The sequence below is a fragment of the Pseudochaenichthys georgianus genome, chromosome 9, assembly GCF_902827115.2.
Source record: "Pseudochaenichthys georgianus chromosome 9, fPseGeo1.2, whole genome shotgun sequence".
Taxonomy (NCBI): Eukaryota; Metazoa; Chordata; class Actinopteri; order Perciformes; family Channichthyidae; genus Pseudochaenichthys; species Pseudochaenichthys georgianus.
In genome coordinates this window covers 39,982,087-39,997,050 of record NC_047511.1, presented here as the reverse complement: position 1 = coordinate 39,997,050, position 14,964 = coordinate 39,982,087, and the positions used below count along the sequence as shown (strand labels likewise).

Below are 14,964 nucleotides of genomic sequence, written 5' to 3'. Positions count from 1 at the left end.
TGAGCCATCGCCAATGGGGATAATGAGCTTTATCCCATGCAGAAAAAACAAACAGTGTGTCCAAAAATGGCAGTACAGAGTGTCCGGCGGGGTCTGGGAAAGAAAGACTCTTCTCTCTCTGCTGCCCATTGATTAGCTGCCATGAAACAATTTCCTCGTGAATTACAGCACTTTTCACTTCACTGCTTGGAAGTCTATATTAATAAGGGACTCTGCCAGTGTTTGTCCTTTTTAGTCTGTGTATCAATGTTTAAATTCTCTCCTATTTGTCATTCAAGCTGTTTGTCATTAAAGCTCAGGATGTTGAATATAGAGAAGTGGAGATCCCTGTTCAGATATTATCTCCAGTTCCTGAGGTCACCAGTATTATCTTCTCACACCTGCCATGCACTGTGACATGTGGCATGGGATACGGAGGATTGTATGACACAGAGAGATGGACATTTATTTTCCACACAGGCGACCCCCGGGGAACTTCCTGTATTTTTGCAACCCGGATGAGAAGCTGTTGATAACACGAGCGTGTGGGCGCGCCAGCAGGGAAGGTGACATTAGCGACAACTCGGAGGAAGAGGAAGTCAATCAGCAGAGGAGGACAATAGCTATGTGGCATGAGAGGAAAGCCAAGTGGGGAAAGTGGGAGTAAACACACACTAAGTATCTCTGTCTGCAGGTCAGAGGCAATGAGGTGCTGCGTCTGCACGTGCATGCGCGTGTGCTCATTTGTGCGTGGCGTGTGTCTGCGCATGTAAGTGCATTTGCATGTGTGTGTGTTGGAGTGTGTATGTGGGATCTCACGGTTGTCTGTTTCACACCTGGCGGGGTTAGTAGTGAGTCAGCTGGTGAGAGGTTGAGCTGTATTCCCTGTCACAAAGCTCAAAGTTGTGTTAACCTTTAAAACAAAAGGCGGTGACGTGTGTGGGCTTCTGCTAAAACCATGTGAATGTCATGTATTCTTCTAGATGCCAGCAGAGTCTGATTTAATATGTGTGGTTGAGGTCTCTGGGGAAACAATTCAGCAAGTACAATGCATTTTAAGGGCTTTTTGGTCACTGTGAGTCTTCCTGCTCTGACAACAATAGGCTAAAGTTTGATTAGAAGGATACAGCACACATAACAAAGAAGAAAATGTTGCTTTTGGTTTGATCTGCCTTTTTTCTTTCACTATTTCAAGTCAACTGAAAGTTGTGCTAACAAAAGTATTTGTGACAAGCATAAGGCTTAAAAATAAAATTAAACCAAACTACTTTAGAATTATTATTCTATAACACATAGGTGTGAGCAAGCTCTCTGATTGGTCAATAGGCGTGTTTGATTCCACGATCAAACAACGGTCAAATAGAACGTGCCTTTTCACAACAAGTCAGTATCCCTCCGCGTCTGAGAAAAACGGTATACCGTTGGGCTGAAAAGCAAACTGCCTGCAGTTTGCAGTTTACCTCCAGTACAGGCGTACGGACCGAGGCGCCGCCTCAGTACTGTCGTACCAATAATGACGTTCAAGAACGGCCTCTCGTGTATGAAATGAATTATGAGTAAGAGTCATGCTCATGTGTACGTCATCTTTCCTAACTTCTCTTCCTTACTTTCCACAAGTGTTGAGAGTTTAAAGGAGATAAGTCTGACCGTGTAAACAATCTGAAGTTCTTAACAGATTTTGATAATAAATTCAAATATATTGCCCTTGAATTCACTGTCAGGCCAGCTTCCACTACAAAGCAAGAAGACAATGGGAGCATGATGCAGATCACATGGGTTACATTTCAAAGTGGCCGCATTTCTTTGTTTCATTAATCGTGTCAAAGCAGATTTCACAGAATAAATGAAAAAGGAAAACACAAGAGTTTTTTTCCTACGGCATAAATACATTTCTTTGAAAGAGGCTAAATCATTCGCTGAAACACGAGTGGAGCAGGGACAGCTCGTGCAAGTGTTTTCTAGGACATTATCTCAACCCTGCAAAGTGTTTGCATCGAAAAAGATTTTAGATTTAGAGTTCAAAATCAAGCGAGACAAAAAACACAAAAGTATGATGTTCTAAGTGGGAAGGAAACTTTTGTTCATCACTTAATTTGACATTTTATTGCCAAGCTAGTGGAATGGCTCCACGAATGGCAGTGCTGATCATTCGTTTGCTGATAGACAACATAAGCAACATCGACGACATTATGTACGTAAACATTAGATCCCTCTTAATGTACCGTATGACCTCTCACTTTTTCTCTAGTGCCACAGACAAACATTTGTGAACACTGTTGATATATTTGTTGTTCAGATATGAACAAACAGTTATGTAATATATAGCATAGCATATAACATCATCTTGTTCAGTGTGATAGTCTTACAATACACTTGTACTGTGTGAGATTAATACCACACTACGAACACAGTTAACAATAAACCAGCTCAAACCTGTTATGGTTAACAATATACCCGCTATAGTTTATATTGTCATTGTTAGAGTGCTGGCACGCTACTGTTAACATTTAGCTGTAGACCTACAGTATCAACCCAGTCTCACGGCATTTCGTGTTCACCAACACGATTTTTAATCTATTTATTCGTGTTCACCAACACGATTTGCCATTTTCGTGTTGTACAGCACGATTTTAAAAGCAATGTATTTCTACTGGTAACGTGTTTCGTGCCTGCAGGCTGCAGCACGTCGGGTCGTGGAAGACCGGAAGCTGTGTGGTTCATAAAAACATGTTCTTACTCAATATCAAGCCACAATTATTGCTTTTATTTTAAATCGTATAATTTCGGACTTTTGTTGTCGTCTGTGAGGAAAATAAATGGGGCTAAGAGCCTCAGGATACTGAAATCTGTATTTTTAAATATTTCTTTCCTTCTAATTTGTTATTCTTTTCAAAATAACACACTGTTATTTACTCACCAATAACACACAATTATCCTTGCTTTTATGTATTGGTTTAATTCCATGATCTCGGGCTTTTTTGGTGAAAAAAAAAAAAGGGGCAAATCGTGATGGTGAACACGAATCAATAGATTAAAAATCGTGTTGGTGAACACGAAATGCCGTGAGACTGGGTTGACAGTATAGGTAAAAAGCAGGCTGAGAAAGCTTCACAAGGTACCTCAACAAAACTGGCACAAATACAACTGAACACTGACAACAGCAATGTTCGTCCAGCTAAGGAAGGGTGGAATGTAACACTCCATCAGATGCAAAGTCGAAAGGATACGATGATGTCTTGATAACAGGGGCCAAGTTTTCCCCTGGAATAATAAAGCCTGCAATGTGACGTCAGCAGCAGCAGTAATCCTACACCTGAAAAAGCAGACTTTCAAACTGGCTGTGAACAAGACAGCTTCGTTTTTTCCCGTTTTTCATGTGGGCATGCGTTTCAGTTGAGTCAGTGGTAAGGAAGTGATAAACCTGCTGTAAGATGACCACATCAAAAGCCTGCCCAAGCAGACCGCACGAGTGATGAACAAAGGGGAACAGAGGGTTTTAAAAAGGACTTGAAAGATGGAGGTGATGAAAGATGAGCTTCTTGTTTACCGGCGACAAGTAGGCAGACAAGCGAAGACTGAGAACCCGATGCAGTGAAAGTCGGATACGTTTGCTTGTGTTTTGAAATGCTTCTATGGAAACCATCCAAATGGGGGTACTTTAGAAAGGATGATTCACCAGTCTGGAGATGATCATGCCGTTAGTAAGTACTCAGAACACTAAAAGATAACTTTGCCCATGGGGTTCATTGTCACATACTTCTTTAAATTCTTTTATAGCACTAAAAGGATACTCTGTGGGAGAGGGAGTCACGGTGATGCAATTTAGATCCCAAAAGGAAAGGGCCCTTCTAGGATTTTCCCTTTCCTTTAGCGTGTAGGTTTTTGTGCATGTAAATGGTCTGCAAACACACACTCACCCCCTGTCCGCCTCCATTGAAGTCCTTTGTTTACTTTCGTAACATAATGACATCACGATGTAACATTCCCACTTCTATTGGCTAGCGCTCCAACACATTGAGCGTGATAGGCTAAAGGACATGTCTAGGCGATTTACCAATCACAACAGAGCCGACCAATAACCAATCAGAGCAGACTGGGCTCTGGTTTCAGACAGAGGGTGGGAAGAGGTGCTGCAGCACAGGCAGTATCAGAAAAAGAAAGAGCTTTTTGAACATTAAAGCATGGAGACATGTCCAAGTAGAGACACACAATACAAATATGAAACCTGAAAATGAGTATGATAGGGCCCCTTTAAAGCAGTTTGTCATATGTACTGAACATTTGTAACATTGATTGAAAAGGAATAGGGATGAGAGCAGATTATATATATAGTGCTCAAATTTAACTGAGGGTGTGCCCAAACTGGGCACTGGGTTAAAAGTGAATGATGTAGACGAATTCGACCGGTGGGTGGGTGTTCATGGATGTTGGATAGTGATGTCCGGATGAGAAGAAAGTGGTGAAACGCCCAGAGTCACCTGCTGTACTCCACACACAGCACATAATGACCTGCTACAGCCATCATGTGCAAGCCAATGACAATCAACATAGCTTCTTCCATGGTGGCTGGCTCAGGGTGAGAAAAAGGCCTTGGCTTGAGATGAGCAGCATCATACATTTGATTTCAAAACAACATAATCGAGGATATCCTTTGGCCAACCACAAAGGCACAGATTGTCTAACACCCACGCCTGTAATCCTTTCTGCTCTGACGGATGAAACATGAATGTTTTAGGAGGTTTCATGAAAACAAGGGTGAATCCTGACGCCCTTTGCCTTCAGGATGAATCTATATTTAGCTCAGGTGATCTTTCATAGAATATCATTTGGAAATGTAAGATATAATATCACAAAGGTAGATAACAAAAAAAGCTGACGCCTTTTACAGCTTTATTTTGTAAACCATCTCGCAGCTTTGTCGGTACAAAACAAGCGAGTTTGTGCATGCATACGTGTGTCATATCCTACACTGAAACCAGCCACTGTTGTGATCCGAGGTGAAACTTCAGCCGCGGTGCAGGCCCAGCCCCGACTACACAATGAAGACATCCTTAGAGACGGCATGTGTTTACTGCCGGGTTGTCAGGCAGTCCTCCACATCCAGGCAATAAGGAAGGGGATTATTTTCTTTTGCTGTGGAAAAAGGCTCTGTGTGTGTGGAATGAAACCATGAATGACTTCCAACATGTGAACACAGTGACTCCACTTTTAAAGGGGCCCTACAACACTATTTTTTTCAGGTTCATATTTGTATTGTGTGTCTCACTCTCCACTGGGACATGTCTCCATGCTTTAATGTTCAAAAAGCTCTTTATTTGTCTCATACTGCCTGTACTGCAGCTCCTCTTTTCACCCTCTGTCTGAAACCAGAGCCCAGTCTGCTCTGAATGGTTAGCCGTCTAGCTCTGTTATAATTGGTCAACCGCTTAGAGACGTGTTTGAGCGCAAGCCAATGGAAGCACGTGTTACATAGTGATGTCCTTAAAGGTGGGGTAGGTAAGTTTGAGAAACCGGCTCGAGATCGCTAGAATTTGAAAATACACAACCGGAGAAAATCTGCCACTTCCTTACAGAGCCCCTCCTCCAACACACACGAACGCGCACTGACCAATGAGGGCACGAGATAAGTCTGTGCCCCGATGGAAGGCTGACAGGCAGGTAGGCCATCCAATCCGTTTAGCCGGCCCGGTTGTACTTTTTACAGTATTACGGCTTCTACAGATGACATTTTTTTATGGATTTGTTGTCAAAGCACTTCAGATATTCATTGCTATCGGGATGTTAAGAGCATTCCATGGAATATAACAAAAAGTGTATCTCGAGCCGGTTTCTGAAACTTATCTACCCCACCTTTAAGTTAAGGAAGTAAACAAAGGAGTCCAATCGAGGTGTTTCAGGCAGGAGGAGAGAGACTCTCTCTGGATGGAATACAGGCATTTTAGCCTTTGCAAACCATTGACAAAAAAACGATATAACACACTATAGTAAAAAGAAAACCTCTTAATGTATTTTCTGTACAATTAATCAGGATAAAATGGCTCCAAACATTTTTCTTAAAACGGTTTAATTGTTTACCGTTTACTCTTATTTGCTCTTCCATTGTCTTCCTTGCTACCCAGTATGTGAAAAGTAGGAGGGCAAGAGGAAGAAAATCACTCAGCACAGTGTGTGTGTGTGTGTGTGTGTGTGTGTGTGTGTGTGTGTGTGTGTGTGTGTGTGTGTGTGTGTGTGTGTGTGTGTGTGTGTGTGTGTGTGTGTGTGTGTGTGTGTGTGTGTGTGTGTGTGTGTGTGTGTGTGTGTGTGTGTGTGTGTGTGTGTGTGTGTGTGTGTGTGTGTGTGTGTGTGTGTGTGTGTGTGTGTGTGTGTGTGTGTGTGTGTGTGTGTGTGACACATTGGAGGTCCCCATGAGGGGGATCATTAATTTTAGGGTGAAGACTTGGTTAGGTTTAGGGTTAGGGTTAGGCATGTGTTGGTTATGGTTAAGGTTAGGATAAGTCTCCAGGAAATGCATGTAAGTCAATGTAAAGTCCCCTGAAGTGATGTATACATGGTGTGTGTGTGTGTGTGTGTGTGTGTGTGTGTGTGTGTGTGTGTGTGTGTGTGTGTGTGTGTGTGTGTGTGTGTGTGTGTGTGTGTGTGTGTGTGTGTGTGTGTGTGTGTGTGTGTGTGTGTGTGGTGTGTGTGTGTGTGTGTGTGTGTGTGTGTGTGCGTGTGTGTGTGTATGTGTGTGTGTGTGTGTGTGTGTGTGTGTGTGTGTGTGTGTGTGTGTGTGTGTGTGTGTGTGTGTGTGTGTGTGTGTGTGTGTGTGTGTGTGTGTGTGTGTGTGTGTGTGTGTGTGTGTGTGTGTGTGTGTGTGTGTGCATGTGTGTGCATGTGTGTGCATGTGTGTGTGTGTGTGTGTGTTGGGGGGAATTGTCATGTCTAATTGTCACATCTTTTGTCTTATCTGATCTTGCTAGGCTGTTTTTGTAATGAAACACCGGCGGAGATGAGCCAGGGAAAGGTGAAGATTACACAGCGTGAGCCATTCAATGCACAATCCATCCCTTCATTGCTCTGGGATTTCCACACTTTGTCCAGGAAGAAATAGCGGGGCATGTGAGGGCTAGATGTGGGCTGGAGGAGTGCTGAGGTAACCACTCTGATAAGTGATGCATCTCTGCTCTGCATTGTGCATTGTACTTTCACATGACAGCCCCATTGTCAGGACAGATCAACTGATTATGTTCTGAGAGGTAAAGGTCAGGTTCTTGATACTTTAGAGGCTGGTGTGGATGTCACACCTCTTTAAATGACTCTTATTAATGAACAATACCTAATTTCATCAGATTGTATTTGTCACAAATCAAAGGCTTGCATGTATGTGGTGCATTCATTTCTCACAGTTTCAGCTTCTTAAAGACAAACCTTGTGAAAGCTGCTTTTGGTGGGAATTACAATGCTTCCCTTTAGCGCCTTGCCATGGTTTCCCAGGGTATTGCAGTGGAAATGTTTTCACATAATCAATTATTGTGATATTTTTCAATTATGATTCTTACTTTTAAACCAGTACGGGTTACCTTCAACATGTTATTAACAGAAAAAACAATGCTGCTACATTTTAAAGCTATAGAAGACAAACTTTTTTATTTCTTTACTGCGTTTAAACAGAATAAGTGAGAGGGGGTTAAGCAATGACTTCAGTTGCTTAATGTCCTCTAGATATGTGGGTCTGGAGCAGATGTCTCATGAAATTGTTGCATTCCAGTTCAGATTAAAAACGGAATTATTGGTTGAATGTAGCAACATCAATGGGTTTCTTTCTTTCTTTCTTTCTTTCAGTCTTTATTTCAGTCTTTATTTCGAACAGATTAAAAAATAACAAATGTGAAAAACAGAATACCGTATTGTTATAATACAGTATTTATCCACATGCATGGTAATATTTGTATATTCAACAACAAACGTTTTTTTTTGTATATTCAACAAAAAAAAGAAGAACGGTTTCATTATGATAAGCTGAGTTTTATGTACAGACACAACACAGATACATATAAGATATGCGATGAAGGTCTCTCACGCTCATTCTGTCACAACTCATCCTCTATATTTCAATGTTGTGTGAAATATCCGTTGCAGCCATTGTTGTATACCATGTAGTTGACACAGCTGCTAATAAGTATTGACAGCATATTAGCTATGGTGCAATTGTTTTTTGCCTGGCTCAGGAAGCAAAGTGTCTTTTGTTTGGTTCCTCACAGTCTTAAGGAAGGACATGATGCCAGAGCCCCCGGTGCCTCTCTCCTCTAACGCTGTGGGTGCTCTGCTGATCATCTCCTGCTCTGACTCCCGGCACTGCTTTCTCAGTTGTCGGGCACGTGCGGCAGGTACAGTGATGTAGCGGCTGACGACTTTGATGTGATCGCTGCGCAAAACCACGAGTTTTTTGACACAGCGCTGAAAGGCCTGGTGTAGCCTCTCGCTGGCTTGCTGCTGGATGAAACCCTTAAGGGAGGGTTGCAGTGAGATGTCCTGGACCAGCTGCTTGTGGGCAGGTGGCATGTAGTTCCTCATGCGGGTTAGAAACTCTCCTGTATAAAGTGAGGGGAAGTATCATCACAATCCTTTGCAAACATTTCTGACAGTGTTGTAGTCAAGGAAACACATACCACTTGTTTCTTCATGTTTGATTCCCAGAAGTTCATCAAAGCAGTGCAGCAGACTGCTCTGTGCGGCGCTCCCTCCTGAATACTCCATCGGCTCCTCCTGCACCCCTTCGTAAACAAGCCCCTTTGGCATAGAGGTGTTGTCTTTCCACCTATACAAACAAATCCACAAACCAACATTTAGAAAAAATCAAGTTCTACTTTCCAAATACATGTCTAATAGGTCTTATGAAAACAAAGAGATATTTATTACCCAGACAGGTAGATCCTCATAATTCCATAGAAGACGGATGGATCCACGTAGTCTTAAGAAAAACCACAGTGATCAAAATACTTAGCGATAGGGAAATAGTCAAACTTATAAGTTATGTTGGAGTGATTACCGTGCATCAGTTTGAGTGCGTCTGTCATGTCCTGCATGGACTGGCTGGTCTCCTCCAGAGCTGCGGCCACAGCCTCTGTGTCTCCACACCTGACACCGTTGATCACAGTGGGAATGTTCTGCAACACAGATCCAGAAACAAAGGCAATGTCCTTGATATAATTGTTTTTAGGTGGCATTTCTAATTTAGAGTTTATCATAACTTTGTTTTTTCTTTTCTACATAATGTATTTGTGATTTTAGATTCACCCTCAGTGCAGGAACTGCAGCCAGCTCCACCAGCAGAGTGACCATGAAGAAACCTCTCACACTGTCTCCACCCGGGAGGCTGACCAGCAGCTCCAGGTTCCTGCATGCAGACGTTGACCAATCAGCTTTTCACACATCAGGTATGTAATGGAACCAGCATTTGAGTTGTATCGTACTTACTCCATGTCAAAGGGCCTGGTACAAGAGCGGTGACGGTGAACATAAGAAAGAGAGGAAACAGAGAGCTTAGACTTGTTCAGGGGGAAACCAAACCACACGCAGAAGATAATGGGGTTACCCGTCTGGATCCTTCTTCTTCCAGTTAGCCAGGACTGCATCTGCATGGGTGAGAATGGGGGGGAGTCCTAAACGCTGTGACACCTCCCAGAATGGGACCGCTAGGTTATGTGGCAGCTTCTTAGAGGAAAATTGTTGAAAATGAAAATAATTATACATAAATTGTAAATTGTAGAGTAACTAAGCAACTGGGAATGGTCAGTATGACAAAAAGATGGAATAGAAACAGTATCAGGTTTATTGCCGAATAGGTTTTTTTGGTGTGGTGAATAGACACAGTATGAGAAATTATAAAATAAGAGCAAATGTATACATGTTACAATAACTAGTGTAACAACTATGATGAGAAAAAAGAACTGGAAAAATACAGAAAAATCCTGTGCAGTTTTAACAGTGGTTTTATTGTGCAGAATTGTGCAACATTAGTAATGTGCAAAATGTCCCAATAAGGAGTATAAGATGTGTGTTCATGTAATGCACAGGTGGTCTATAGACCCCGAGATACCTCCACCGTGTCGGTCTCCCCCTCCTGCCAGACGTAGCCCATGGTCATCGCGCTGAGGGCCAGGTGTGCCAGACGTAACTCGGAGTGTTTCCGCAGAAACTGGATGCTCAGCAGCGGCATCTGGACAGCAGAGGAGCAACAATGAAGCATGCCTCTATAAAGTGAAATGTCCTTGTCGGTTTATTGTCCCCACTTACTTCGTTTATATGCAGCCGCAACTTGTGAGAGTGCACCAGCTCCGGGACGTGCAGGGCAATATCCATCCATGGCTGGTAGTACGGCGGAAGCTCTTCCTTTGAAAGTTAAAGTATCGTAAGAAAATGTCGCTTGCAATGAAAAATGGAGGGACCACAGATGTGGAGGGACAATGTTGCCATGACATTTGAATATGTTTGGTTTTTATTCCTATTTGCATGTCATTGCTTTATATTGCTACATGCAAAGTGGCCTCGGACACAGTGTGATTGTGTTGCTGTAGGAATAAAGTTAATCACACAAAGCAAACAGGAACCATGCCAACTTCCCTGAGATAAATGGTCTCAATCAATACCACCAGCTTTATAACAGTGGGAACAATTTTCATGTAATGTGAATTGCATTTAAAGTTGAATTAAAGTTGCCCTGACATTGAGCTACTTCATGCAGCTTGACTGATTGTGTGTAAGGTAAAACGTACTTACTGCCAAGAAAGTTACACTTATTGGGCTTTATCACTTACCAGAGGGTCAGGGAGGATGAAGCCAAGTTCCTCAGAGACATGGTAGGGGTCCAGAGAGAAAAGACATTTGGATTCAGGAGCCGCCATGGAGAAATAAAAATAAACCGACTGACAGCCGCAATCCTCTGACTCTCTGAATGTTTCTGGACCCTAACCTGCCTGGACTTTGGCCCAGAGTTCACTGTGAAGCCGCTATCAATAATGTTTATTGGTTACAAAACATTTACTCCTCACTTCTGCTATTGCGCAAGCTTAGAGTGGCAAATAACTCTTATCGTCACTCAACTTCCACAAGTACAGTATTTATAAAAAGAAAGGGTTTGCTCTACATTGACCAGCCAATTTGAAATAAACTGCTGGACTGACTTTGACTTTCTTTTTATTTTATTTAACTTGCTCATTCCAAACACATTTGTATATATCGGAATTTTTTGTGGTAGAAAAAAGACCTTTTAATTTCACAACTTTTACAGTTGATCAGGACAGGGTCTTTTAACGTTGTGTTCTGCTGGCCTCTTCGTAGAAAAAGCCTGTGCCCTCTCACCCCCAGGGAGTAGCTTGCAATCCTTTGATACTATGGTATCATGACAATGCTATTTGACATAATGTTATTACACCAAATACATTTTAAAAAAGGTATGGCAGAAGGCATTTTTTATTTACTGACTCTGGGAAAGAAATTCCCACAAATTGTATCTTTGTACTATCTCTTTAAAGGTGGGGTAGGTAATTCACTTCAGAAACACTTTTTGTTATATTCCACGGAATGCTCTCAACATCCCGATAGCAATGAATACATTAAATGCTTTAACAATAAATACATACAAATATTGTATCTGTGGAAGCCGTGGCGCTGTAAAAAGCAAGTATCTGCCCCGGCCCGCAGCAGATGACTGGATGGCTACCTGCCTGTCAGCCTTCCATCTCGTGCACAAACTTATCTTGTGCCCTGGTCATGCGCATTTGTGTGTGTTGGAGGAGGGACTGAAGGAAGATTGTGTGCTTTCAAATTCTAGCTTACTCGAGCTGGTTCTTACCTACCCTAACTTTAACTAAATCCTGCACATTTAGGTTCATGACTAAGGTGATCTTTTTCACTTCCCTCACCTACATACCACAACCTTTGAAATGTCTGGTTTAGATCAATGAATCAATTCTAAATTGATTTTGCAGTATGCTAAATGACCTTTGCTTTGTATAACAGTACAAACGTGCAAACAACATAGTTAACTGAAAAGAGGCTAAATACCAAAATTCTTACATTTTTATTTCGATTTCTCTCATTCAAATATTTACATAGGCCTAGCTTAAACATATCAAAGCTTTTTCTTTTTTAATATCCTCCTTTCAACTTAGTAGACCCTCACTTAGAAAAACAAATACTTTATGTCCTTTTATCATTCATTTGATGTGCTGTAGTCCGATGCATAATTTCAGTTTCCATCTCTTCCTATTTCGAAGGGAACTTGATCCACCCTTTGCCATGTTTTATAGGTTGTGGCCATAGAGGTTGTGGCTCAAGATTAAAGAGAGGACTGAAGGATTTGTAGACTGCCAGCCTCACCTGGTGGATCAGACTGCACATTACAGGAGTTACAGTAAAGCAAACTTAGCATAAAAAGAAAAGAGAATAAGTCATTAGAACCACAGTGTATTTAACGATAACTGAACGGGTTGATATCGATTTAGCGAGGTAACATGCGGTGTCCACTGTCTGAGGATTCATTGATTGATTGATTGATTGATTGATTGATTGATTGATTGATTGATTGATTGATTGATTGATTGATTGATACATTTTATTTCGAACCAGTAAAATAAATAATTACAAAACAAAACAAATGTTGCAGTGCATCGTCATGTAAGAGAAATCAAAACAAAAAATGACATTTACAACAACAACAACAATAACAACAACAACAACAACAACAACAACAACAACAACAACAACAACAACAACAACAACAACAGCATTAGCAACATAAACAGTGCCGCCACATCTAGTGTTCGAAAAGGAGTGAGAAGAAGTATAACTTATTTAATCTCACCCCCTTGTCCCTAAATGATTTATTTATAATCTATAATCTGCAATAATTATCATTATTATTAATTATTATTATTATTATTAATCTGCTTTACCTGTTGATTGACATATACATATTTACACACATGCATACATACATACATACATACATACATACATACATACATACATACACATATATACATATATGCACATATACACACCTACATACTCACACCTATACACATATACACATACGACTTCCCCATCCCTGTCCCTCGAGAAAATAATGTCTCTGTATTTCCTCTTGAACTGGTTAATGTCTGGACATCGCTTTAGCTCCACCTTCACACTGTTCCATCGTCTCACTCCACAGGCTGAGATACTAAAAGTTCTTCTGGTCGTACGGACCCTATGAATGTCGAATTTAAATGGTCTCCTTGAACCATATCCCCCCACTCGTTGAGTGAATACTTGTTGGATGTTTCCTGGTAAAACGGTCTGTACATTTTAACAATTTTGACTGCAGGAATAATTTGTTAGTGTGATCAAGGTATTTGGCATGTATGGCTTTTTTTGTAGAATAGATACTGCATGTATAGAACTTTTATAGTTATTGCCCAGATTTCAGCACAGTAATTCAGATATGGTAAGACTAGTATGTCTGAGACAACATGACATAGAAATCTAACAAAATAGTTACCTGTAGATGCATTTTTTTAGAATGATGTTTGTGTTGTTTTAAGTTATTTCTCCCACAATAAAAGCAGCACAACTTTGACATACATGTAATGTGAGCCACTTGGTCCTGGGACAAAGACAGACGGTGCAAACATTGGATTGCATTGTTCATATTTAATGGGAATGGCACAGTTCAGAGAAACACAAAGTAACAAGATACTTGTAAACCAACTCAACGGAAATTCGGTTTACTGTATATTTAAATCCTTCATAAAACACATTATCTGAGGCTCTGAACACATCAGTACCTGCGAGTTGCCTTTCATTTATCACAGACCAAACCGGCAGGTCCTTTATTTGCTGTGCATCCTGATGTTAAGTTATCACAGCAGTAATAGCTTTCTGCAAAGTGCTAAACGACTAAACTAAACAAGAGCTGTTATCAGCTATTCTCACAGTCATGAACACTGTGCAAATAATCGCCTTATAGCTGAAGTGTGATAACCATGACACATTTGAATCTAATGCACACTAAGTAGATTCAACTCAGGTACCAGTTCAATAATTGGAAAATGACATTGAGTTATTTTCAAACACCTTTTCAGTATTGAGAACAAGTTTATTACCAAAACAGGAATTCAATGTCATTTTTTAATCAGAGTATAATACATTTGCAGTAGAACAAAAGCTGCATTACAGGGATGATGATGTCTTATCTCTCATGTCTGACAAAGATACTATGCAACTGTTGCATCATGGGAAGTATAGGATGAATTGTTTCTGGAGCTGGATCTACAGGAATTAGAAGTCATAATCTCTGCCTCTACTTCAATTATTACTATGCATTTAAACAAGTAGTTTGTTGTATTTTCCACTAGAGTGCAGCACTCGATTGAGCAAATGAACCTAATAAAAGTAAATCCAAAATGGCACTTATACATTTTAGACTTGTTTATTATCTAAATGTATGATTGTGAATAAGGTTTAGTTTTAAATGTATTAATGACTTAATACACATCAGAGGGACTGATTGGTACAGCCAAAGGAGTACATAGTACCAAACAACAGCTCATCATTTATATAAAACTCAACAGCTATGATGACTCGTGCATCTTTATTTGTGCAGCACTGGACCCATTTAAATAATTGAAATAGCTATGTGTCAGACATCGGAGTCCTGTTATTGTTTTATTTATGTTTTTCAGAATTTGTGCTAGCCTCCCCATGCCACACATATAGCCATACTGTACTTGCAACACGCACACGCGCACACGCACGCACGCACACACACACCTGATTTATTTCATCTTGCCCTCCTACTTTTCACATACTGATAAGTCTGTATAGTGCAGTACTGTGTTGTTCAACCCAGTATGAATCCATGAGGGGTGAATAATGTATATTTGATCACACTCAAAACATTGCAAAAAATGCAAATGATTGTAGCCTATATTAGTTTTAAGTGAGAGGTAAACAAACAAAACA

General features: G+C 40.8%; 1 protein-coding gene across 2 annotated transcripts; it reads right to left on the bottom strand.

The window, feature by feature from the left end:
- Window positions 1-7,813: 7,813 nt before the first annotated feature.
- ido1 (indoleamine 2,3-dioxygenase 1) lies at window positions 7,814-10,915 on the bottom strand. 2 transcript variants are annotated; one of them, XM_034091606.2, is made up of 10 exons: window positions 10,776-10,915; window positions 10,255-10,350; window positions 10,058-10,177; window positions 9,554-9,672; window positions 9,436-9,450; window positions 9,256-9,355; window positions 9,008-9,125; window positions 8,878-8,929; window positions 8,628-8,776; window positions 7,814-8,549 (listed from the first exon to the last, which is right to left on the bottom strand). In XM_034091606.2, the coding sequence occupies exons 1-10, from the start codon at window positions 10,860-10,862 to the stop codon at window positions 8,152-8,154; spliced, it is 1,254 nt and encodes a 417-aa protein (XP_033947497.1). In that variant the 5' UTR covers window positions 10,863-10,915; the 3' UTR covers window positions 7,814-8,151. The 2 variants fall into 2 exon arrangements, with proteins under 2 accessions (XP_033947497.1, XP_033947498.1); XM_034091607.2 differs by having other exon boundaries at window positions 9,554-9,669.
- Between the last annotated feature and the right edge of the window lie 4,049 nt (window positions 10,916-14,964).